This window comes from Arvicola amphibius, chromosome 7 (genome assembly GCF_903992535.2).
Source record: "Arvicola amphibius chromosome 7, mArvAmp1.2, whole genome shotgun sequence".
Classification (NCBI taxonomy): Eukaryota; Metazoa; Chordata; class Mammalia; order Rodentia; family Cricetidae; genus Arvicola; species Arvicola amphibius.
The window spans coordinates 59,730,378-59,757,943 of record NC_052053.1 but is presented as its reverse complement, the minus strand read 5'-3'; the positions used below and the strand labels follow the sequence as shown (position 1 = coordinate 59,757,943).

At 39.8% G+C, this 27,566-nt stretch overlaps 1 protein-coding gene across 1 annotated transcript in view; it reads right to left on the bottom strand.

Moving 5' to 3' along the window:
- The window catches only part of Abcb5 (ATP binding cassette subfamily B member 5), a 104,888-nt gene that overhangs the window by 19,355 nt on the left and 57,967 nt on the right, over positions 1–27,566 (bottom strand). The window contains 7 exon segments of the mRNA XM_042055397.1: positions 945–955; positions 1,058–1,251; positions 12,651–12,715; positions 12,718–12,736; positions 17,805–17,903; positions 18,018–18,136; positions 19,313–19,460. Coding sequence (XP_041911331.1) covers positions 945–955; positions 1,058–1,251; positions 12,651–12,715; positions 12,718–12,736; positions 17,805–17,903; positions 18,018–18,136; positions 19,313–19,460 — 655 coding nt within the window.

Sequence of the window (27,566 nt, the reverse complement as noted above, 5' to 3'; positions counted from 1 at the left end):
CAGGCAGGAAGGAAGATCTGCCTGCCTTAGCAGTAGATGGGTGGGGAAGTGGGTGGGACTTGTTTCTTAAAGGATAGGACAGACCATTACAGACATTAAAGTTATTTTCATATTCAGAGGATGGCAATCAGCTTTGAAGCAGTATAAAAAGAGAAAAAGCCTAAGGCCTGGAACACACTGCAGCTTCTAAAACGTCTGTCATAATAAAAAGGACTGTAGCATACAAAGCAAACCAAACAAAAACAAAAGCCATCCCCCTACCAAAGCATTAAAACACAATGCAAGAGTAGGAAGCCCGAGACAGTAATGTTTGCTAGCCACTAAAGGAATGGATGAGCAGAAGATGTGTGAGGTCAGTTCTTCCACCAAATGACCTCTTTCAACACAGATGGTTACTTTATGGCAGTGTTTTCCTAAACCTAAAACATGATGCTCACTCTTTTGATCCTGAGATCCTGAGAAGCTTAAATGTGCCAAAGGATTTTCTATATATTTGCATGAATTGTTTATTTTGATCATAAAAAATGATAGGTAGTATTTAGGTATTATCAATTTCATTGTCTTGTATTCAGTAGCTGTTAAATTTCCTGTACATTTTGAGAAATAAAATACCCAGAATTGTTGTTTGAGAACTTTTAATTATTCAGTAAATAGAGGATAGGGAATCATGGCATTAGAAAATTCCCCTTGACAGTAAGAGTAATAGCGGATGGCACGGTTATGTGTGCTTGCTATCTTCTGGCTGCCATTCTAAGTGTTTTGTATAAAGATGCTGTTTTGTGTAATACACAGATCTGTACATGGATATTTTTATTGTCATCCTTGCTTTTCAGAGGAGCAAATGAAAGGTGGCAAATGTATATCTAACATATTTGTGCCACACGTGTAGGCCTGGCTCAGCTCTGTTCTGAGTCATAGACTACATTGCTGTAATATATCCACACCTTGTCCAGCACTGGTCTACCTGCATTTCTGTATGTGTACAGCGCTCTGCAGATTCCTAAGAGACGAAGTCATAAACATGCGACTAGTGAGAAAAACAGAGCCTGCCTTTTACCTTTCCAGCACAATTGAGTTCTTGCTGGTAAATCCAGCCACTGCCGCAGTCTTAATCATCCCAGTCATGGCGAGGACAGGTGCGAAGCTGAGAATCAGGAGAGTCATCTCCTACCTGTGTATGAAGGAGATAAGAACAGACAGCACCATGCTGGTCACATCTTGGGTTATGATACCAAGTCTTGAAGTTACTGCCTAGAATCAGACATATTTGGGGCAGGGCATGAAATTTAGAAGAATTCTTATATATTCCTGTAAAATAAGGTGTTTTTAAAGTTTCACTTGGACTTAAAGATTAATGAGGACATATATTTTGTGAAAACCTGGCTAAGGATTCCTTTCATCTTCCAACTTATATTCAGGATTGTCAGCCGCACAAAATGGCATCTGTTCTCACAGTGTAGAAAGACTAGAGAGGCTTTGGATTATTTGAAATTAAATATGAACTGTTTTAGTGGTTTTTTTTTTTTTGTTTTTTCAGATAGGATCTCTATACACAGTCCTTGCTGTCCTTTAAGTCATTGAGCAGACTGGCCTCAGACTTTGAGAGAGTCACCTGCCTCTGCCTGCTGAGAGCTGGGATTAAGTCCTGAGTGCTGCTGGGTGGGCATCACCATCTCCCACAAGCAAGACCCGCTTAAAAGTCCTGCTGAGAAGACTTTTTAGATGTGTGGGACTTCATGCTCTGATTCTAATTAAATGTCTTGAAAATTAAAATAACAGGTTTCTTTTGTCTCATTAATAAATGTTCCTGCTTTCTTGTGTGTGCCTGTGGGCACACGTGCGTGTGCACGTGCAGACACACACATACACACACAATATACATACCCTATCTCAACCTTAATTTAAATTTAAAATGGATTTTCTTTTAAATAACTGGTTTTATTATTACTCTTTATTATTATTATTATTATTATTAATTGTATATGTATATGCTACACACATGAGAAGATCAGATGACAGTTTTGTGAGTTATTTCTTTCTTTCCACCTTTATGTGGGTTCTGAGAATCACACTCAAATTTTAGTTGGGGATTGAATGACAAGTGCTGAGTCATCTGACCAGCTCCTAACTCAGAAACAACAAGTGCTGAGTCATCTTACCAGCCTTTCAGAAATGACAAGTGCTGACTCATCTTACCAGCTCCTAACTTAGAAACGTGAAAACAAAGCTGGCACTTGAAGAAAGAGCAGAATGATGGGCACTGTGAACTACAATAGAGCAAACAAGTAAGAGTGAGTTAGTCTTTCATGAAGAATATTTTAGTGTTTGCTGTTATGAAACTGCACTGACATTTATTTGGTGTTTTAAAGGAAAATAAATATCTTAATATTTAATACCACTAAAGTACCAGTTTTACAGACTTACATAATGACATGCTCTTAAAATTTAAGTGCCTGGGAAACATGTTTTAAATTGTGTATATAAACTTTGTAAAGATTTCATGTATTATACGTAAATAAAAGAATTCTGTGCTTTTGCTTACATAGTTATTAAAATCAACTTTTTATTTCTAAAAAGATACTCGAATGAACTTCCTGTTTCTATTTTAACAAAACTTCTTTATGGAATCTGTAAAGCTGAGATTGTTGTGTAGCTTCGGCAGAGTTAACCTCTCATATGACTTCCATCAGTCTGTCTTGCTCAGTCTCAGCGGTGTTGAGCCACAAGGCACCTCCAGGAGTCCTAGACTATACACTTGAGGGAGCACTGCCTGACAAGAGCACTTGTAGGAGAGTGAAGAAGCTCATCATCAAGGAAGATCTCTGCTGCTGTGCTCATTATCACTGCTCTGGCCATGGGCTGAAATGGGAAGCAGTATGAGTGTGTGTGCGTGCACGTGTTTATATCTGCATTTATTAATGTAATCTCTCCCCCACCACACACACTTTGGGTCTTCCAGACAGGATTTCTCTGTACAGCCCTGGCTGTCCTAGAAGCTCTGTAGACCAGGTTGGTCTCAAACTCACAGAGATCTGCCTGCCTCTGCCTGACAAGTGCCAGGATTAAAGGCATGAGCCACCCCTGCTTGGCATCTAAAATTTCTTGGATCCAAGAATCTTTGTAGTTCTTCCAAATTCCCACCCAAGTCTCCTTCTTTCCTTCTTTTTTCTCTCTTCACAAGGAAGAAATATGCATCTCCTTTTTCCTCCCTCACCTCCTGCTCCTTCCCCTCCTCTCCACTTTCCTCTTCTCCTCTCCCCCCTCTCTTTTTTTTAATGTTTGTGTTTTTTTTTTAAATTATTTATTATGTATGCATGTATACCTGCAGGCCAGAAGAGGGCACCAGATCTCATTATGGATGGTTGGCCACCACGTAGTTGCGGGGAATTGAATTCAGGACCTCTGGAAGAACAGCCAATGCTCTTATCCTCTGAACCATCTCTCCAGCCCTTTTATGTGTTTTTACATGAGGTTTCATACTATGATTCTGACTGGCTTGGAACTTGTGAAAATATTCCTGCTTCTGTCTTCTCAAGTACTGAGATTACTGGACATGCTTGACTTTTAATTTTTCTTAATAGACTTATCTCTCCATCTATAACCTTTTGGCTATCACAATGACTACTTTTTCCTGCTTGGCACCATCTTCACCTTGCTCTGGGTACTCTACCCACGTTTTTGATACAATGCCTGCATGCCTGGTTCATCATATCTAGGCTCTAGCACCTACCTTCCTTTTCCCACAAAGATAGAACACCTGCATTCAGCTATTTATCCTACAGTGTTCAATGGAAATATTAGAGGTTCTCTTTTACTCAAGTATTTATCATTTTCGTTTTTATACTTAACAGATTGGTCTCATTAAGTAAAAGTGTAAGTGGAAATATTAAGACAGAAAAGGTGGAAACATCATAGTGCTAGGTAAGGAATTATCCCTAAAATAATCTTTAAGTAAGTAGAACTGTCTTTATAGTTGTTATATAAGCACTGCATGCTTAATGTAGTGTCAGAAGCCTTCAGTCTTAGCACTCAGGAGGCAGAGGCAGAGGCAGGGGGTCTGTATAAGTTCAAGCCAGATTGGCCTATATAGTGAATTCAGTGAATTCAAGCTATGTAGTGAGTTCAAGGCCAGTCTATACTATGTATTGAGACTCTGTCTTAACACCCTCACTCCACTGCCATTAAAGAAAGCCCAAACAAAGAGCAATATTTCTTATGTCTTATGAATGTTCCTTCAGTGGGGAACTTGATACTTAGGCAATGCACTAAAATGTTAACTTTCTTTAGTGCTATGAATAAAAATTGTAAGAACTCTCAGTGTAGACCAGCAGCCTTAATCTCATAGAGATTCTCCTGGTTCTGTCTCTCAAGGGATGAGATTAAAGGCATGTGCCACTACACTTAGCCAGCCACCTGATTTTTGGCAAAGGTGTCTAAAAATATTTATTGAAAGAAAGACACTGTTTTGACTAGTATTCATGTCAACTTGACAGGAGCTAGAGGCATCTGATGGGGGGTTCAGTTGAGAAAAATGACCCCATTCAGTTTGGTCTGTAGGCAGGTTTATATGGCATTTTCTTAATTAGTGATTGATAGTAGAGGCCCAGAGTGAGAGAGACACCATGGAGCTGCCGGATACAGATGCTGGGAATCTTACCCGGTAAGCTACTGCCACATGACGATACACAGATTAGTAGAAATGGGTTAAACTAATGTAAGAGTTAGCCAATGAGAAGTTAGAGCTAATGGGCCAAACAATGTTTTAATTAATACAATTTCTGTGTGATCATTTCGGTTCTGGGCAGCTGGGATGAACAAGGGGCCCTCTTCCTACAGCCCAGCCCATTGTGGGTGGTACCATCCTTAAGCTGGTGGTCCTGGGTTATATAAGAAGATCGGTTGAGCAAGACATAGAGAGCAAGTCAGTAAGCAGCACTCCTTCATGGCCTCTACATCAGTTCTTGCCTCCAGGTTCCTGCCTTGTTTGGGTTACTGTCCTGACTTTTGTCAGTAATAGACTATGATGTTGAAGTATAAGCTAAATCATATCTGTCTTCCCTAGGTTGCTTTTGGTCATGATATTTCCTCATAGCAGTAGAACCATAATTAAGACAGATAACCTCTTCAGCAAATGATGCCTGGAAAATACATGCTCACATGTAAAAGAATAAAAGTATATCTTCATTTCTTACCTTGAACAAAACTCCACTCCAAATTGGTCAAGGATATTAATTTTTATTAGAAATCTGTGATGCTGGAAGACAGATTTTCTTACAAACTTGATGGGCTTTGTAAAATTATGCCTTTCACAAAGTATACAACTTCTAGTAAACTATAAAAAATGATGTGGGGGAGGTAGAGAGATGACTCAGAAGTTAAGCGCACATGCCACTTTCCCAGAGGACCTGAGTTCAATTCCCAGCACCCACAACTGCCTGTAACTCCAGTTCCAGGGAATCTGATACTCTTAGACACACATACAGGCAAAACATCAATGCACATAAGATAAAAATAAATAAATTATTTAAGAAAAAAACAGCTATAGGGGGCATAACTGGTAAGAAAACTATATACAGAGGAGTGGCTAGCCTGGGCAAAGGAAAGGGATCTTAGGATACAATTATAGTAACATTCTACATGGAGGAATTTCTGCTTCTGGCCAAGATGGAGTAACATTTATCTTTTATCAGAAACACAAAGGAAGTACATGGCAGGTTGACTTTTAAGGTACTTGACATAAGGCAACCAGTGGCAGAAATGGCAGACATACGTAGTGATTGCCTCAGCTTCTCCATTAAGTTTTCAGAGCAGTGCAGAGATGTGAACTGAAGCAGAGCACAGCAGATTCCCTGGATTGAGTGAGCAAGCTGAAGAGCTGAGGCATCCAGATCAGTTTACAGAATTTTTTTTAGATTTATTTATTCATTTATTATGTATACAGTGTCCTGCCTGCATGTACATCTGCAGGCCAGAAGAGGGCACCAGATCTCATGACAGATGGTTGTGAGCCACCATGTGGTTGCTGGGAATTGAACTCAGGAGGACCTCTGGAAGAACAGCCCGTGCTTTTAACTGCTGAGCCATCTCTCCAGCCCCAGTTTACAGAATATTTACCAGAAAGGAAATAGGGCTAAATTGAGGCAAAGCAGAACATTAACCGAAGGTGCTTTTTGAGTATTTAACTAAAATATGCATGTATGTGAGGACTGGGTTGTCTAGAGAGGGCCTGGCTAGAGAGAGTTGTGACTCACAGGACTCTGGGTAGAGTGCACAGAATCATCTTGCCTTGGAAGTAGACTACAGCCATGTTGAACAAATCATAACATAAACACTTGAATGGAACGAGCCCTTCCCAGGTGATTTTAATTTATTGAAGAATGACACTCAAGAATATATAAAAAGATAGAAATACCTGGCATCTAAATGGCCAATTTCCTAATGTGTAGTATCTAATAAAAAATAGCCAGGTGTGTTAAATGTAGTAAAGTGAGACTCATAGTATGACCAGAAGTTAATCAACTGAAATCACTCCAGAACTGAAGGAGAGTTAGATGCTGGGTTTTCTTGCTTATACATAGACTCAGAAAACAGCAAGCTTATAGAAAGACAATAATGCCGTGTCTACCAGAAGCTGACCCTTAAACACTATGCTTTACAGCCATATTATGTCATGGATCACTGTGTGTTCTAATTAGATCACATGGCTTTTGGCTTGTATGCTATGATACTATGTACTACAAATATCTAAAAAAATTTAAGTATTGCCAAAGTGACACTTACCATAACAATCCCATTTTGTAGAAAAACAACATTCAGAAAAAAATAGGAAATTTGAAATGGAATATTAGAATTTCTTCCAAAAATATAAAAATGAGACTTAAACTAATTTTGTAAGTGGCCTATTTACCAGTCAAAGTAATTATGCATAGATAATAGTTAACTTAATCACATCTGGTTGTAGCAGGGGAGGAGAGGTGTCCAGGATGCAAACCTTGTTATAACACTATTATTGGTTAATAACTGCTGTTAAGAGTTAAAGATACCAAAATAGCAATATCAATAGTAAATTTTTGATAACTAGATTATTTTAATAGCCAATCAGATGGCACACACTTGCTGTCTTGGGAAGTTGAGGCAAGAGGATACTGAGTTCAAGGATATCCTATGCTACATAGTTTGAAGCCAGCCTAGGTTACATAATAAGACTCTTCTCTCTCCCTCCTCCTCTCTCTCTCTCTCTCTCTCTCTCTCTCTCTCTCTCTCTCTCTCTCTCTCTCTCTCTCTCTCTCTCTCTCTCTCTCTGAGTGTGTGACAGTGATTGTTTCTATATTAATATAAAGATATGCAGATATAAAAATTACACATATAAAGATTTATGTGTAAAGTTTCTTTTCTTCAGTGGGTTTCCTGGCTCACAATGGGTTTGTATATGTTAATTCTACTTACTACTCAGTTTGTTTCTGCTTTGACACATGAAGCTTAAGGTGACAGAAAAATTACAGAATGTTAAGAATTTCTATATGGATCAACTATAAATTAGAATACTTACAGAACCTAAGAAATAACTATATCAATGTAACCTGAAGTGAATCTGCTAAGATGGTACTATAAGTGGTGGTAGTGAAAATATTTATGAGAAGAAATAACAATTAGTTGGACAAACAGACAAAAGCTTGTCACAAGAATGTACATTCCATTTACTCATTGTTATAATTCATCAGTGTGCTTTTTGTGGAACAATCATTAAATTTGCCATTGAATTTACCATAGTTTTGGATGTCAGATTGTGCTACACACTTGATCATTTTTAATAGACTTAGCCTAAAACCTCAGGACAGGACTGTAATTATATGTCAACTTATACTGTGATAAATAAAGTCATTTCAATGACTACTAATGTTGTTTGACTCAAAAGGACTATCAAGTTGTTTTATGTACATCCCATGTCAGAGTGAAATCAAGAAATGAGGTCAGCATTGCCCAAGTTAATATGCTAGCACAAATTGATCAGTACATTGGCTCTGGAATTAATAAATAAAGTAAATGTTTATGATTTCTTGAGGCAACATAATTATAGCTCTGATGAGCTGAGCTCTTGACATCAGGATTGGGTGTGATGGTGGCACAGAGTGTGCACCATGGCATCAATAACATGTTTTTTTGTGTGTGCAAAACTGAGGTAAGACTTCTGGTTGATGACAGAGTTACTAGAATTCATAGAAATAACTATACCTTGTAATTTTGTAGAATCTAGTTTCCAAAAGAAACTAAAATGGATTTATACTTTTTATTAAAACTGCTTATTATATGGGAGTCTGTTGATTGATACGTGGGCAGAAAGCCATTACCTGGGGCTAAAACAACAGCAGCTAAAGAAGCTGTGTTCACCTCTTTCTGGAAACATGTTGTCATGCTGTGACTACACCTCACCAATATGTTCTGATCATTGTTCTCAAAGCACCAGAGCTGCTGCTGCTGCTTCTCCTCCTCTTCCTCCTCCTCTTTCTCCTCTTCCTCCTCCTCCTCCTCCTCCTCCTCCTCCTCCTCCTCCTCCTCTTCCTCCTTCTCCTCTTCCCCCTCCTCTTCCTCCTTCTCCTCCTCCTCTTCCTCCTCCTCCTCCTCTTCCTCCTCCTCCTTCTTCTTCTCCTCCTCCTCCTCTTCCTCCTCCTCCTCTTCCTCCTCCTCTTCTTCGTCCTCCTCCTTCTCCTCCTCCTCCTCCTCTTCCTCCTCTTTCTCCTCCTCCTCTTCCTCCTCCTCCTTCTCCTCCTCCTCCTCCTCTTCCTCCTCTTTCTCCTCCTCCTCTTCTTCCTCCTCCTGCTTCTCCTCCTCCTCCTCCTCCTCTTCCTTTTCCTCCTTCTCCTCTTCCTCCTCCTCCTCCTCCTTCTCCTTCTCCTTCTCCTTCTCCTCCTCCTCCTCCTCTTCCTTTTCCTCCTCCTCCTCCTCCTTTTCCTCCTCCTCCTTCTCCTCCTCCTCCTTCTCCTTCTCCTCCTCCTTTTCTCCTTCTCCTCTTCTTCTTCGAGACAGTTTCTCTGTGTGGCTCTGGTTGTCCTGGAACTCACTCTGTAGATCAAACAGGCCTTGAACTCACGGAGATCTGCCTGCCTCTGCCTCCTGAGTGCTGGGATTAAAGGTGTGTGTCACCACGGCCCTGCTAACATCAGAGCTTCTAAAAGTGATAGTGAGAATATTTGTCAGCAGAAAAAGAATTTGTTGGACAATTCAAAAAACCTGACTGTATATGCACATATAATATAATGTATATACGATTCTATATTTTGAGCTAAAGGTTTCTAACTATGACATATTGTTTGTTATTAAAGATCTGTTTTATGGAAATTCACCCTAATAAACCTAGTAAACTATAACTGAAATTGCATCATACAGAAACTGGAATATGATTTACCTACATTCATATGATAGAAATACGACATGAAATTATTTCTAGACTTATTCTCTAGTATCTCTTCTTGAGAAAGGAATTAGTGAGCAAATAAGGCAGGCAGGCAGGCCATTCCTTGTCTGCTATGAAGAGTATCCACCATGGTGGATGTGAACTCAGTGCTATGAAGCCAAGCAAATATTTATGTAAATTTAAATCACTCTCACACCTCGACGTCTTTTCTCATTTTACCTTTCAAATTCATTGAGTTCACAGTGTCTAGGACCTAATCATTTTTCAATAGTTATTGATATTTGAAAAGGATTTATTTGCTTTTATTTTGTGTATATGGGTGTTTTGCCTACATGTAATGTCTGTGCACCATGTGCATGCTTGGTGCTCTCGGAGGCCACCAGAGGGCATTGGGTGCCCTGGGATTGGAGTTACAGGGGGTTGTGAACTACCATGTGGGTGCTAGAAACCAACCCAGGTCCTTTACGAGAGCAACAACTGCTCTTAACCACTGAGCCATCTTTCTAGTTCGATCACAATTACTTTTGATTAAAGCAGAATGTTTTGACTTGTTCAAAAGTTGCTGTATGGGCACTATTTTCAGTTGCAATAAGGAAGTTTCAATGATTACCAGCCCTAATTAGATGATTATAAAGGGTCAAGCTGGGCAATGTTCTGTTTTTTAATTGTATTTTTTATTTATATGTGTGTGTGTGTCTGTGTATGTTGTGTGTGTTTGCATACACATCCTTGTGTAAATGTCAGAAGACAGCTCCGTGGAGTCGGATGTCTGCTTGCACCTTCATGTTGGTTTTGGGTCTAGGATTCAGTTGCTTGTAATAACTGCCTTTATCTGCTGAGTCCTCCAGGCCCACTAGCAATATTCTTTTTCTTTTTCTCTTTCTTTCTTTCTTTCTTTCTTTCTTTCTTTCTTTCTTTCTTTCTTTCTTTCTCTCTCTCTCTCTCTCTCTTTCTTTCTTTTTTGTCTGATAAAGGATTTCACTCAAAACATTTGAAAGATAGGTAGTAAGAAAAAATTAGCACATTAGCACAGTAAAGAAAAAAATACCACTTTTGTGGATTGGGGTTTTTCATGGACTTGCCAGGACCGGCACCTCAGATGCAGTGGTTGTTCCCTTCACCCTGTTGTCTGTTACACGAATACTGTACTTAATGTGTTTCTACACTTTAAGGTCTTCAGCCCTATTTAGAATCAAAATCTTATCTAACGAGGCCTTAGTATCTGTTAGAGTTCATATTCTAACACAGCTTTAAACATTTATATTGGATTGGGATGATGGCACAGTGAATTCGAAGGTCTAAGTTCTGGTCCCTAGCAACCATATAACTTAACCACACCTGTATCCACAGCACATAGGAGCTGGAGATAAGAGATGGCTGGGCTGTGCTGGTACTGGCTGAGCTCCAGTTTCACTCAGAGGCCTTGTCTCAAGGTAATGAGGAAGAAGTGACAGAGCAAGGTACCTGACATCCTCCACTGGCCAAATGTGTCTGGGCATGCATGTACATGCTCACACCCGCATACCCGCACACCCGCACTAACAAAAGCAACCTCACTTAAAGTAAGACTGGGACAATTTGCTTTGTACTCATTTTTTTTCAATTATATTAAATTTTATTTGTTTTATAAAGGTTAATTTTATTAAAATAACTTGAAAAAACAGTATTTATCCTATCTATCTATCTATCTATCTATCTATCTATCTATTTATCTATCATCTATCTATCTATCTATCTATCTATCTATCTATCTATCATCTATCTATCTATCTATCTATCTTTCTCTCTCTATTTATCTATCATCTATCTACCTGTCCTCTGTCTGTCTATCTATCTATCTATCTATCTATCTATCTATCTATCTATCTATCTGTCCTCTGTCTATCTATCTATCTATCTATCTATCTGTCCTCTGTCTGTCTATCTATCTATCTATCTATCTATCTATCTATCTATCTATCTATCATCTATCTATCTATCTATCTATCTATCAATCATCTATCTGTCTATCTATCTATCTATCTATCATCTATCATCTATCTATCTTTATCTATTTATCTATCATCTATCTACCTATCATCTGTCTATCTTCTTCTTCTTCTTCTTCTTCTTCTTCTTCTTCTTCTTCTTCTTCTTCTTCTTCTTCTTCTTCTTCTTCTTCTTCTTCTTCTTCATCATCTGTCTAATGTTACCATGTAGCCCAGGCAGACCTTGAATTCACTATGTGAAACAAGCTAGCCTGTAGCTTGGAGCAATCCTCCTGTTTCAGTTTCTCCAGCACTGAAATTACAGACATAAACTACCACACTTGTTTAGCAAGTTGTTCTTTTCCTCCTGCAATAACCCCATTCCCACACTTATTTGAGCATCAGGTTAAGTGTGATGCTACCATGTCAGTGACCTGAATATGATGAATGACATATTCTTTACCTGTAATATGACAGGCTGATGTTATACATACTGTCTAACATTATCTGCTTAACAATTCACTCAGAGTACACCCCTAAATCATAATTACTAAATATCCCTTTGAGTAAGGTCTTAGTTTCTGGGGAAATGAAAATTAAACTTTTTGTTTCATTAACATTTCTGGTGCTGGGCAAAGTGCATGCTTTTAATTCTAGCGTTTAAAGACTGAGGCAGGATGGAACTTCATGGGCTCAAGACCAGCCTGGGTTGCTTAATGATGCCCTATCTCAAAACAAAGCAATGAAACAGTCTGTGCAGGGTGTGTTTTCTTTCCTCTTCCTATTTTCTTGTTCTGTTAATTCCTTGTAAACTCTTTATTCTAATTCTTAGAATCTTTTTAGTTTTAGATTTATCCTAATACACGGACCAACACGTCTTCATTTTAGGCTAAAAACAGCCTGATCTCAAAGATATCCTTCAGTCTTTCCTTAAGAATTCGCTGTTGGCCATGATACTCTGGGTCTCTTTAACCGTACGCCACCTCAGCATAGCACACAGGTAGATACAGACACACGTGTAGATACACATACATACCACACATACTATGCTATTTAATAAATAAAACCACAGGTCTGGAAAGAAGGCTCAGTAGGAAAAGACACCTTTTGCCAAGACAGATGACCTCAGTTTATTACCAGGCTCCATTTGGTGTGTGGACAGAATCAACTTCAGAAAGCTGTCCTCTGTCCTCCACATGTGGGCTGTGGCTCATGCTCACTCACCCACAAAATACATAAGTGTAATAAAGAATTTAAAAATCACAATCCACATACCCCTGAATCTGTGCTATATCCACGGCTAATGTTGTGGTCAAGTCTCCCGTGCTGTTTTCGCTTCATCATACCAGGCGATATCCTAGAGAGAAGGGGAATTGACACACACACATGCTTAGGAAAACATTCTTCTCAGATCTGTGATTTTTCTGTCCAATTGGAAAGAACATGGCTACCTCTCACTTTCCCATAAGCAGTACGAGTCAACTGACTTCTGCATCTTGTTCATAAAGCTTTATGTGTAGACTGGAATGTAAGGCTGAATCATGGATGCTTACCATATTAGAATATGGAGAATGTAGAATTACAGATAGAGGACGATTACTGTTAGAAATGGCTATTTGCCACTATAAAGACTGGCAGTTTTACTCCACAAGAGCTTTGTGAGGAACAGAATAGTCATTGATTTAGGTTTTTGGTATTGGGGATCATATGCTCAATGCATGTTACATACCCATTAGCAATGAGCCATATTTTTACAGCATTCTATTTGCATAGTAATGTTCAGTACAATTTAGAAACATCTTCAAATTTTTTTCCTAAAGTGATCAGTGATTAAACCAACACCAACATCAACTCTCTCTTTTTCCTTTAGGACAGAGGTACGATCTCACTGGGCACTTTCCATCACTCCTCCATTTGGTAAGCCTTAGCTACCGTGAAACAAGAATTGGAAGGCTGAAAAACTGCTGCCTAGAAGCGTGGAGTCTGAAAGAGAAAGGTAAGAAACACAAGCAATCAAAGCGCAAGGTAAGAATTGATTTTATCTCAGCAGCTAATAGAGAGAGTGCTTCCAAGCACTTCTCAACCAGAAGAAATGTTTTCTTTCATTAAGTGTTGCCTCCCGCTGACTCAGAGAGTCTTGTGAATTAAAGACCAGTGGAGAAGCTGACAAATATGCTTCCCTAGAAAAGAAAAGAAAGGTAAAGAAAGAAAGAAAAACTTTTGGTTTTATACAACCGAGCCAGGGCTCTGAGGCCCAGGTTACCCAGTGCTGTCAAAGAAACCAAAGTAAAAGAGAAGCAGGCTGTGCAGGGATCGTGCAGTGTGCTAGAAGAAGGATCTGTGGAGAAATGTGTCAAGAGTGGGTGGGTGGAACTGTGCACAGAACTGTGTTTTGGAGCCACGGCCATGGAAGCTTTTCCCAAAGGGTCTCAGGTGTCTTTGGAGACCATCGTCTGTGAGCGAAGCACCCCCGCAAGAGGTAAACTCTCATGCATGACAGCTGCAGTGCAGGAGCAGCATTGGAACCAAAAGTCAAGCACTGTCAGTCTAGATAACTGGCCCTCAAATGAAGAGATTTCATCTACTTTCTAGTTGTTTCTAGACTTCAACATGACATGGAATACATAAGGAAATTTAGATATTATATAGAAAATAAAGAAAATTAATATTAAATATTATGTTCCAGATTCTGTAGTAACTTACAGAATTAACAGTTTCAGCTACTTGTCCAATCAACAGTATGTCCGAACTGCTTTTCTGCATGTAAGTAATTATCTTCTTGTGTATGCAATCTATGCCAAAATATTTAGTAGATTTTCTGGAATTTAGCTGGCAATGAGTGAAAATTGGCTTACTTTCTATCCTCTCAGAGATAAAATAAGTATAAATAGAGGCTATCAGAAATTTCGACATACATTTTGCTATTAATAATATTACTAGAAATAAGAATACAATCACACTCCAAGGAGAGTGTGGCATGTATTCTTTTCTGTAGTTATTTCAGCTGCCCTGTAGTAATATTTTGTTTGTGTTCTAACAAATAAAGCTTGCCTGGAGATCAGAGTGCAGAGCTAAGCCCTAGAGGCCAGGCAGTGGTGGCATACACCTTTAATCTCAGGATTCAGGGCACAGACAGGTCTATGTTAGTTCAAGGCTACCCTGGCCTACATGAAATTGATCCAGTCTGAAAGAGAAACAGATCTCACACAAAGGTGATCCCAGCACTAGGGATCACACGCCTTTAATCCCAGCACTAGGGAGGTGGAGACAGGAGCGATATGACTGGGCGGAGAGAGGAATATAAGTCGGGAAGACACAGGAGCTTAATGCAGTCTGAGGAGCAATGCAGTCTAGACAGTAAGTCTGATGATGCAGTCTGAGGACAGGAGTGCCCCTTTGGTCTGATGATGGGTAGAAGTAAGAACTCTCTAGTGACTGACCTCTCTCTTTCTCTGATCTTCAGCATTAACCCCTATATCTCGCTCTGGGTTTTTATTACTAATACAAATTAGAATTTTACTACACTTCTGCATGAGGTACCATGTAATCCACATTTTGTAGATTGGAAAATGGATATAGTGAGGGATGGAAGGGCAAGGGCACATAGCTGGAAGTGCCAGGGCCAGGTTTTGAGCATCAGCTGTTGAGAAGCTATGCTGTTTTGTTCAGCCTCTCATCTGAAACATTCTTGGTTGTGTTTTATTTCTTGCTTCTTAAGCTTTGGGATTTGTTACCACACCTTTTGGAAGAAGCTTCAGGCCTTTTGGAGACTTCTAAGTGACGGTTTTCAATGCTATTATCTGATGGCTGAAAGGCTCATTTTTACCAAGAATCCCTAAACAATCCAATTCACAAAAGAAATAAAAACCCAAAAACAGAAAACAAAGCAACTCCCCAAACAACAACAAAATCCCCCACCAAACTTCAAACCCCCACAGCTCTGTAGATCAATTACTGACCACTGAAAGATAAAAGGAACAATATTTTCTATCATGGAAGTTAGGAACAATCAGAATAATTTTTCAGCTGAAAGGCTCTTGAGTAATCACATAAAAGATAGATTGTATACCTACAGAAAGCCACGCCCGATTCTATAAACATGTCTACTTCAGTGAGATTCCAAAATGGTCGTAAAAAGGAGTTGCAGGCCTCAGCATGCTTTGTCAGGTTTCAAAGTTCTGTCTTAGCACAGAAACCCAGGCAATGCAAGTTCAGGAAAATCAGCAGTGCCATGAAGGCACTTACAAAGAAAAGGTAAAAATGCTGCGCCTTTACCAGCTCCTCCATAAAAAAAAAAAAAAAAAAAAAAAAAAAAAGCAAACATAAGAAGCAAGAAGAATGCTGAGGGACACTGAAACAGAGAAGACACGGTGAGACGGAGGGGACTGAGTGATGCTGGCTACGCAGCACGTGGCTTCTTTGTCCTCTTGCTGTGCTTTCAGAGGGCAGCACTTACGGTTTGTAGCACAGCAAGTCCTGATAAAGAATGCTGCTTTGCTGGTGGCCTTCGCATGGTTAACGCTAAAGGGTCCACGCTGCTTCATGCCAGACCACCAGGAGGTTTGACAGCATTCTCCAGTTTAAAGCACTTCAGGATCTAATGTTCTTAAACCATTTTGTGAACAGGGTCTGGAGACATGGCTCAGTGTTTAAGTGCACTTGTTGATCTTTCATGGGATCCTACTTAGGTTTCCAGCATGCAAGTCAGGCAGTTCAACAGCCTCGCACTCCAGTTCTAGCAGCCCTAAGTCTCTGGCCTCTGTCACCTGCATCCATTTGTACACACCCTTACAGACATACATGCATACTAATAATTAAAAATAAACTACATATTTAAAAATATTCTGTGACACCGAGAAAACATAAAAATCTATATTTGTCTGTGTGAAATATCAAGATATTCAAGAAACAGCTAAAAAATTCTATGAAAATAAATGTACTTCAACTGGGGAAAATGAATTCATGAAGATTAAAACTGTAAGTCAATAATTGCAAAATATAGTTTTAATTAGTTATAGTCTCGCCTTGATTAAGATCCGAGGTGGGGACATAATGTGTTAGTAAGTAAAGAAATATAAATTTATTAAGAGTTACATGCAGGGGTTAGATCTATTTTTTAATTGTTTTAGATTAGAGGCCGTTTCTAAAGTAGACAAAGCTCTGAGCCAGGACCTTTCTGCATAGCGAGTGTGATGGCCCTCTATGCTGGAGGCTCAGTGCCTTAGTACGAGGAGCGTGGGATTTCCTCTCATGGCAGCCCTAGACTGCTAAAAAGATGTAAAATCTGCTTGTGACAACTCCCCTGGAATGACAGTAACTCCATTTCCGGAAAGCAGCTGACAGGAGGGAACCTTTTCCTCCAGCTGGAAGACAGAAGTGGGAAGCAGGCTTCAATGACTGCCAGCTCGCGGAGGAACCCCGCCCACCGTAACTGCTCCTGAGAGATTAGAATTTGATCCACCTAGTTTAGCCATTTCTGAGAGCGACTGCTCATAGGCAGCGGTCTGACTCGCTAGGCACATGGATGCTGTCTGAGGCGAGGACTTTCTCCCCGACAGCTGTGAGACCCGGGCGCTTTAGAGTGTGGAGCAGGAAAACCCTCACCTGCCCATGGATGAGACCTAAGGGAATCACAGACTCCTGCCCCGCTCTTCTGAGGGCTTCAAGTTTCTTTCACTTTTAATTTGTGTTCTTTCTTTCTTATCCCCTAACACAAAGTGGTATGTTAAAGAGAAGCCTGGTGGTGGTGGCTCATGCCTTTAATCCCAGCACTGGGCAGACAAAGACAGATGGATCTCTGTGAGTTCAAGGCCAGCCTGGTCTACAAGAACTAGTTCCAGAACAGGCTCCAAAGCTACAGCGAAACCCTTTCTCAAAAAACCAACCAAACAAACAACTAAACAACCAACCAACCAACTAAATAAATAAACAAATGGGAATCGAATGAGATGAATACTAATAGACCTGAAATCTTTGTTTTATTTTCAAACCTCATAATTCGGATGTGCTTTGCTTTGGGGATTTTTAAAGAAAATTATGTGTATGTGTGTATGTACATGGGTATGTGCATGTGAGTGTGGCTCCCCCAGAAACAACAAATGATCACATCTGTGATCAGAACCAGAATTCCCCAGAATCAGAAATATAAGGCGTTGTAAGCTACCTGATGTGGATTCTCAGATCTGGTCTACTGCAAGAATAGTATGCATTCTTAATTGCTGAGCTGTTTTTCCAGCCCTTGTATATGCTTTTGACAGAAGAATATGCTTATAAGAATTCTGAAGGCAGATTTTAGCTACTTAGAACAACAACAAAAATTTATGCTCTTCAATGATCGATAGAGAGACTATGTCAAGAAATGAGAAAGAACTCAAGGTTAGCATTGACAACAAATCTCGATTAAAAGAAAAAAAATTCCAGTAGACCTGATACAGCATGGCTTTGAATGCCAAGTGTCTTAATCTCATGGCTAAATTTTTCTCTGCTTGGACATAAAATAACCCCTAGGAAACAAGCAAAAAGTTCTTCAGTTATTCTTAACTCTCTTTGTATCATTTAGTTTTATTTTTAACTGAAAAGAAAAGACCATGTAAACAGGAATCCTGCCTAGGGCTGGTAAGTTTACCTGCATCAGGTGCAACAAGGGCAGCAGAGCCCAAGATGACTAGGAGCATGGATTAGAGTCCCGTGTCATGTTTTAATGTGGTTTTATTGTCATTTTCAGACATCTGAGAAGGAGCAGAGTTTCCATCAGAAGCTTGGAGGAAAGTGCAAACAAAGAGCATAAAATGTCCACAGATGTCAGCATTTCCCACAGGAATTGCAACACATGGAAAAAAACTATGCATTTCTGGGCAAAAAACTACTCTGTTTACTTTTTATATACATGATAAAATTAATTTACTTTTAATTTCCCTACCTTTGCTCTGTAAATATATCAAACAAATGAGTCTTCTACTATCATAATATTTTTTTCTTTTTATTATTATTTGAATTTTCCTTCCATTCCTCCCATCCTCCCTCCTTTTTTCCCTCCCTGCTTTGGCTATATGCGTGTGAACTGGAGCACGTGTGCATAAGCCTGAGGGCAGCTGTGGTAGCGGGTTCTTGCCTTTTGCCTTATTGAGGCAGGCACCTTCTCTGTTTCTGTACTACACACTCTAGTCTACCCATTCATCAGCTTCCTGCCTATGGTCCTGTCTTTGCCTCAGATCTTGCCATAGAGTGCTGGGTTACAGGTGTGTATTGCATTTGGTTCTAATGAGCATTCTGGGAATCAGACTCAGGTTGTCAGATTTGTACTTGCTCAGACAGCTTTCTGACCTTATAATGTTTTTCAGTTAGGTCAGCAGTTTAAATTATTATTTCTAATAACTTCTAGTAACTCGCATTTCTTAATACTCATCAAAAGTGAGACATTTGTATGTGCTCCTAAAAGTTGCTCACAAAGTTAGGTATTAGACACACACATTGCTGTGGAATATAGCTGTGCACAGGGCTGCTAAAGACCGTGTAGGGTCTAGTGATTTCCTGAACCAGTCCACTCTTCTGGGGCTTTGGCACACTCCCAAACTTACATTCCCTATTTCTGAGCTGGCTGGTAATAAAAATTTGTCGTTGTTTGGACAGGTTGGAAAGAGAGAAGCTGTGTCTGTTTTTTCTTGCTTCAGTGTTTAGGAATGCTGATATAACACTGGAGTCAGAATTAGTAAACAAAGCAATTTCTTTACAGCTCACCCAGCCATCAGGACCCAGCTGGACAGTGTGAGACAGCTATGGCTCATCTCTCAGGCACAGCAGCTGCCCTTCCTACCAGGGATCCTGTCCTAGGGATGGCCCACTGAAAGCTGTGTCCCCCCTTTGAGGATCACTGTGCTCAGCTCTGTTCTCTGACGATGCTTGAGTTGTTAAAGCACAAACCGGTGAGTGTTACTTATGGCAACTAATTTTGCAAAGATGATAGAAAACGTTGGGTGAACAGATCTATTTAGGACAGAAGCCAGTGTGCCCAGAACAACAAAAGGCCATTCAGACTTGTTTAATTTAAATATTTTTAATAGTGAAACTTCAGGAAGAATTATCTATAAATAAAACAAGTTGATTAAGGACAACATCAGTCTGAGGATATTATGGAACTTAGAGAAGTGAGGCAGGACAAAGAGAAGCACACTGGAACCTAGAAATACAGCAGATGGCAGTGTGCAGTTGTATTTTTCTTAGAAAGACTTACCAATTTTATTACTAATGATGAGTCTCATACATAAAGGAATCTTACATCAAAGTGATGATTTATACAATGTTAGCTTTTGAAATTCCACTCAGTTGCTATCACTAAGAAAGTACAAACTGGGCCTGGAGAGGTGGCTCAATGGTTGAGAACCATGGTTTGATTCCTAGGACCCACAAAACCACCTGTAACTCCAGACCCAGGGGATCTGGTGCCTTCCTCTGCCCTCCTCAGGCACTACACACATGTGGTGAACAAATATACATGCAGGAAAACACAAAAAGCAAAATAAAAAAGAGAAAGCAAATATTAGGCCACATGTCAGGTAGCTAATCATCACAAGAAATAACAGAATCAACTTTCCTTAATCTTGTTAGACTGAATTCAATATCAGGCTCTAAGCGAGGACAAGGGTTAGGCAGGAAGCCTGCAGAGAAGGTGCAGGAGGTCAGCCTTGAAAGTGTTCCAGTGTGGTTGTGTGGCATGGTGGGAGGGGCACGTGCACTTCAAGGTGTGTGCCCAGAGCTAAGATTGGAGTGATGGCGTCCCATGCAGTACAGGTGAGATGGCCAGGAAAGCTATATGCTCATTGCGTGTTTGGTACTGAATTCATATTTAGCTGTCATGCATTCAGAAACATTTTACTGTTGTCATTTTTAAAAATTTTTGTGATCCCAGCATTCAGTTCCATGCCCTCATATACAGTTATGAGGCACAGTTTTAAAAGGTGGAATTTTTTTTTCTCTAGGAGTTAAAAAAATGCAATTTTAAAAAAGGAGTATTGCTTAAACAGTGTTAACTAGATAGAAAAGAATAAAGTAAGACAAAATCAAAATGAAAATCCCTGAAAAATCAGGAATAATGTGATATCTAATATATTATGGATTATAGAATGTGTTAAGATAATCTGATGTAAAAATATGAAGTAGGCATTTTCTGTAGAGATACAAACCAGTCTAATAAAGTTAAAATTTTCATCTGATCTGTTTTTGAATTTTATTGAGTTGTAATTTGCATATAGCCAGTTACACGTACATATGTAATTTGCTTATCACCAATTGTACATGCGTGTGTATTTTGGGATTTTAGAAGTAGCCTATTATTGGTGAGACTATTAATGCAATTACATAGATAATACAACTTCCATGGAAGGACCCCCACCTTTTGCCAGCCCATTCTCTTCAGCCTCTGGTTGCCATCAGCTCCTCATCCCACAGCTCACACTGGCTCTGGTCCTCACTGTTCCTCTTTTCCTCACTTTGTCATGGGAATGCTGCTATTTATTTATTTTTTAAATGCTTTGGTAGTTTTTTCATGATTTTTTTCTCATTTTTTATTAAAAATTTACATCTCCTCCCCTCGTCCTCCCCCTGCCCTCCCCTCTCTTCCACCGATACCCCCACTCCCTCCCTCTCCAAGCCAAAGAGCCATAAGGGTTCCCTTCACTATGTTAAGTCCAAGGTCCTCCCAAATCCCCCTAAGTCCAGGAAGGTGAGCAACCAAGCTGACAAGGCTCACAGTGAGCCCGTCCATGCTGTAGAGTTCAAGCTCATCGCCGTTGTCCTTGGTTTCTCAGTCCTCCTCCACCGTCAGCCACATTCAGAGAGTCCGGTTTGGTCCTCTGTTCCATCAGTCCCATTCCAACTGGACTTGGTGGTCTCCCATTAGATCTGTCCCACCGTCTCAATGGGTGAACGCACCCCTCACAGTCCTGACTTCCTTGCTCATGATCTCCCTCCTTTTGCTCCTCATCAGGACCTTGGGAGCTCAGTCCGGTGCTCCTATGTGGGGCTCTGTCATTTTCTCCATCCAATGCCAGGTGAAGGTTCTATGGTGATATGCAAGATATTCATCAGTATGGCAATAGGATCTGGACATTTCTGGCACCATCTCAGCTGCTCAAGGAACTAGCTGGGGGCATCTTCCTGGACACCTGGGAACCCCTCTAGGGTCAAGTCTCTGCCAACCCTAGAATGGCTCCCTTAATTAAGATATATAATTCCTTGTTCCCATACCCACCCTTCCTATATCCCAACCATCCTATTCCCCCAAGTTCTTCCCATCCTCCACTTCACACTTTTCTCTCCCCATACCCCCATCCCACCCCACCCCCAAGTTCCCATTTTTTGTCCGTCAATCTTGTCTACTTCCAATATCCAGGAGGATAACTATATGTTTTTCTTTGGATTCACCTTCTTATTTAGCTTCTCTAGGATTTTTTTTATGAATTATAGGCTCGATGTCCTTTATTTATGGCTAGAAACCAATTATGAGTGAGTACATCCCATGTTCATCTTTTTGGGCCTGGGTTACCTCACTCAGGATGGTGTTTTCTATTACCATCCATTTGCATGCAAAATTCAAGATGTCATTGTTTTTTACCGCCGAGTAGTACTCTAATATGTATATATTCCACACTTTCTTCATCCATTCTTCCACTGAAGGGCATCTAGGTTGTTTCCAGGTTCTGGCTATTACAAATAATGCTGCTATAAAGATAGCTGAACAAATGCTTTTGTAATATGATTGGGCATCTCTTGGGTAAATTCCCAACAGTGGGATTGCTGGGTCCTGGGGTAGGTTGATCCCAAATTTCCTGAGAAACCACCACATTGCTTTCCAAAGCGGTTGCACAAGTTTGCATTCCCACCAGCAATGGATGAGTGTACCCTTTACTCCACAACCTCTCCAGCAAAGGCTATCATTGGTGTTTTTGATTTTAGCCAATCTGACAGATGTAAGATGGTATCTCAACGTTGTTTTTCTTTGCATTTCCCTGATTGCTAAGGAAGTTGAGCATGCCCTTAAGTGTCTTTTGGCCATTTGAACTTCTTCTGTTGAGAATTCTCTGTTCAGTTCAGCGACCCATTTTTTTTAATTGGGTTAATTAGCATTTTAAAGTCTAGTCTCTTGCGTTCCTTATATATTTTAGAGATCAGAACTTTGTCTGTTGCGGGGTTGGTGAAGATCTTTTCCCAGTCAGTAGGCTGCCTTTGTGTCTTAGTGACAATGTCCTTTGCTTTACAGAAGCTGCTCAGCTTCAGGAGGTCCCATTTATTCAATGTTGCCCTTAATGTCTGTGCTGCTGGGGCTATATGTAGGAAGCAGTCTCCTGTGCCCAAATGTTGTAGAGTACTTCCCACTTTCTCCTCTAACAGGTTCAGTGTGTTCAGATTAATATTGAGGTCTTTAATCCATTTGGACTTGAGTTTTGTGCATGGTGATAGATATGGATCTATTTTCATTCTTCTACAGGTTGACATTCAGTTATGTCAGCACCATTTGTTGAAGATGCTTTCTTTCTTCCATTGTGTGCTTTTAGCTCCTTTATCGAAAATCAGGTGTTCATAGGTTTGTGGTTTAAGATCCGGGTCTTCTATTCGATTCCATTGGTCGACTTTTCTATTTTTATGCCAGTACCAAGCTGTTTTCAATACTGTAGTTCTGTAATAGAGTTTGAAGTCAGGGATGGTAATGCCTCCAGAAGTACCTTTATTGTATAAGATTTTTTTGGCTATCCTGGGTTTCTTGTTCTTCCATATAAAGTTGATTATTGTCCTCTCAAGATCTGTGAAGAATTTTGATGGGATCTTTAAGGGGATTGCATTAAATCTATAGATTGCTTTTGGTAGTATTGCCATTTTTACTATGTTGATCCTTCCAATCCAAGAGCAAGGGAGATCCTTCCATTTTCTGGTATCCTCTTCAATTTCTTTCTTCAAAGACTTAAAGTTCTTGTCAAATAGGTCTTTCACTTCCTTGGTTAGAGTTACCCCAAGATATTTTATGCTATTTGTGGCTATCGTGAAAGGTGACGCTTCTCTGATTTCTTTCTCTGCTTCCTTATCCTTTGTATATAGGAGGGCAACTGATTTTTTGGAGTTGATCTTGTATCCCGCCACGATACTAAAGGAGTTTATCAGCTGTAGGAGTTTTTCGGGTCACTTATGTACACATATCATCTGCAAATAATAAAAGTTTGACTTCTTCCTTTCCAATTTGAATCCCCTTGATTCCCTTGTGTTGTCTTATTGCTATTGCTAGAACTTCAGGCACTATATTGAAGAGATAAGGAGAGAGTGGACAGCCTTGTCGTGTTCCTGAATTTAGTGGGGTGGCCTTCAGTTTCTCTCCATTTAATTTGATGTTAGCTGTCGGCTTGCTGTAAATAGCTTTTATTATATTTAGGAATAACCCTTGTATCCCTAATCGCTCCAAGACCTTTATCATAAAGGGGTGATGAATTTTGTCAAATGCTTTTTCAGCATCTAATGAGATGATCATATGGTTTTTATCCTTCAGCTTATTTATATGATGGATTACATTGATAGATTTTCGTATGTTGAACCAGCCCCGCATCTTTGGGATGAAGCCTACTTGATCAGAGTGGATAATTTTTCTAATGTGTTCTTGGATTCGGTTTGCCAGTATTTTATTGAGAATTTTTGCATCGATGTTCATGAGTGAGATTGGCCTGTAATTCTCTTTCTTGGTTGAGTCTTTGTGTGGTTTAGGTATCAGGGTAATTGTAGCTTCATAGAAGGAATTTGGCAATGACTGTTCTGTTTCTATATCATGAAATACCTTAAGGAGTATAAGTATTAGGTCTTCTTGGTTACTAATATGCTTTTGTAACTGTGGAAGTTTGCTTTGTTACTGAATATGTGGTCAGTTTTCGAAAATGTTCCATACGCCACAGAGAAGAAGTTATATTCTTTCCTGTTTGGATGGAATGTTCTATAGATGTCTGTTAAGTCCATTTGGCTCATTACCTCTATTAAGTCTCTTAAATCTCTGTTAGGTTTCTGTCGAATTGACCTGTCCATTGGTGAGAGAGGAGTGTTGAAGTCTCCCACTATCAGTGTGTTTGGTTTGATTGTTGCCTTGAGTTCTTGTAATGTTTCTTTTACATATGTGGGTGCTTTTGTATTAGGGGCATAGATATTCAGGATTGAGACTTCATTCTGATGGATCTTTCCTGTAATGAGTATAAAGTGTCCCTTTCCATCTCTTCTGATTGATTTTAGTTTGAAGTCAACTTTGTTAGAAATTAGTATGGCCACACTGGCTTGTTTCTTAGGTCCATTTGCTTGATAAACCTTTTCCCAACCCTTTACTCTGAGTAGATGTCTGTCTTTGTGGTTGAGGTGTGTTTCTTGTAAACAGCAGAATGTTGGATCCTGTTTTCGTATCCAATCTCTTAGCCTGTGCCTTTTTATAGGTGAATTGAGTCCATTGATATTAAGTGATATTAATGACCAGTGGATGTTAACTCCGGTTGTCATTTTTTATTTGGTAGTAGAGATTGTGTGTTTCCTTTCTTTGAGATGTGCTGGTGAAGGGTTGCTAGATGTCTGAGTTATTTTGGGCAATGCCGGACTCCTTTGTTTGTGAATTTCCTTCTATTACTTTCTGTAAGGCTGGATTTGTGGCTACGTATTGTTTAAATTTGTTTTCATCTTGGAATATTTTATTTTCTCCATTTATAGTGAACAAAAGCTTGGCTGGGTATAGTAATCTGGGCTTGCATCCATGGTCTCTTAATTTCTGCAAAACATCTATCCAGGACCTTCTGGCTTTCATGGTTTCCATAGAGAAGTCAGGTGTTAGTCTGATAGGTTTACCTTTGTAATTTACTTGACCTTTTTCCTTTGCAGCTCTTAATATTCTTTCTTTATTCTGTATGTTTTGTGTTTTGATTATAATATGGCGAGGAGATGATTTTTTTTTTGATCCAGTCTATTTGGTGTTCTGTAAGCTTCTTGAACCTTAATAGGAATATCTTTCTTTAGGTTTGGGAAGTTTTCTTCTATAATTTTATTAAATATATTTTCTGGACCATTGAGCTGTAATTCTTCTCTTTCTTCTATGCCTATTATTCTTCGGTTTGGTCTTTTTATTGTGTCCCAGATTTCCTGAATGTTTTGTGATGAGAATTTGTTGGATTTGCTGTTTTCTTTGATCAGTGCATTTATTTTCTCTATGGTATCTTCAGAATCTGAGATTCTTTCTTCTATCTCTTGTATTCTGATGGTTATGCTTGTTTCTGCAGTCTCTGTTCGTTTACATAGATTTTCCATATCCAGCTGGCCCTCGGTTTGTGTTTTCTTCCTTACCTCCATTTCAGTTTTCAAGTCTTGCACTGTTTCCATTACCTGTTTGATTGTTTGTTCTTGGTTTCCTAGGATATCATTTACGGATTTACTCAATTCTTCAAACTTTTTGTTATTCTTCTCGTCCATTTCCTTAAGGGAGTTTTTCACCTCCTGTTTAAGGGACTTTCATAAAGTCAATTTTTTCTACTTCTTCTTGATTAGTGTGTTCAAGTCCTCCTGTTATAACTTCACTGGGTTCTGGTGTTTTCATGTTGTTTTTCAAATTGTTGGAGGGATTCTTGCATTGGCGCCTGCCCATTTCTTCCTCCTAATAATCCCCTTTGGGTCTTCTTTTAGAAGTTCAATTCACCCCAATGAATTCAATTTACTTACCCAAATGAATGGTGGATCTTCTGGTAGACAGTCAGGTCTCCTTGCTGGCCAAGCGGCTCACTGACAAAGGGCCTACCTTGCTGCAGGCAGACTATTGAAACAGGGGACCTTCCACTGGCCTGGGTGCACTCAATTCCCGGTCCCGGCGCCCAAACAGGCTGGGCTGTTGGATTTTGTGGCCCCAAAGATGGGAGAATGAAGCGGGGCGGGGAAGGGGAGTTTCTGGGTGCAAGCTGGGAAGGGACAGGAAGAGAGAGGCAGTATCTGGGGAGAATAAGGCCTGCAGGAAGAGCAGGAAGTATGTTGGGGGGGGGGATTGGGGAATGTTGGTGGTCCTTCTCTGGGCGGCTGCCACGATTCAGGCACTCACTCACCCCAATGAATGATGGATCTTCTGGTAGACAGTCAGGTTTCCTTGCTGGCCAAGCAGCTGGGTGACAAAGGACCTACCTTGCTGCAGGCAGGCTATTGAAGCATGGGACCTCCCACTGACCTGGGTGCACTCAATTCCCGGTCCCGGCGCCCAAACAGGCTGGGCTGTGGGATTTTGTGGCTCCAAAGATGGGAGGATGAAGGGGGGGGGGAGGTTTCTGGATGCAAGCTGGGAAGGGACAGGAAGAGCGTGGCAGCTTTGGTAGTTTTTAATTTAGCCTGAGTTCAAGTTCTATAGAAAATAATTGGTTTATAAATATTTCCAGTTTATGGTTTGTCCTGTTACTTAAATCTGTTTTATAAAAGGAAATGTTCTTCACTAATAATGTCTGATTTATTCTTATCAGTATGTTTTTGGTAATATTATCTAGGAAATCTTAAAGTCATAAAGATTTTCTACTGAGTATTCTCACATAAAATCAGTGTTTTTACATTAGTAAAATTTGTGTGTGTGTGTGTGTGTGTGTGTATACATGCACATCTATGCATGCACATGCCACAGGGTATAGGTGGAGGTCAGAGGACAACGTGCCAGAGTCTGCTGCGCCAGAGCTGGCAACTGGACTCAGCAGTCAGAGGACAACGCGCCAGAGCTGGCGACTGCACTCGGCTGGCAGAAGACTTTTGCTCACCAAGCCATCTTGTCAGATGTTTTTTGTTTTGTTTTATTTCACTACTGATTTTTTTATCAAATGCTAGATGTTGTAAATTTTAGTCTGTTGGTTACTTGAAATAAATAAAAATTCCTATAGTGACCTTTGATGACATCCACAGCGATGAACAATCCTACAAGAGTTTAGTTCTTATATTCACAAGTTCTTATATTCAAGGGCTAGTGGAAAAAGTTATTTTTTTCCTCTTTATTTAGATTAATGACCTCTGATTTCTTTCCAGAGAGCTTCTCTAAGCTTGTGGAGTATATATACTTTTTTTTTTTTTTTTTTGGTTTTTCAAGACAGGGTTTCTCTGCAGCTTGGATACTAAAAACAAAACAAACAAACAGAAAACTGAACAGACCATAAATAAAAAACAAAAAACAA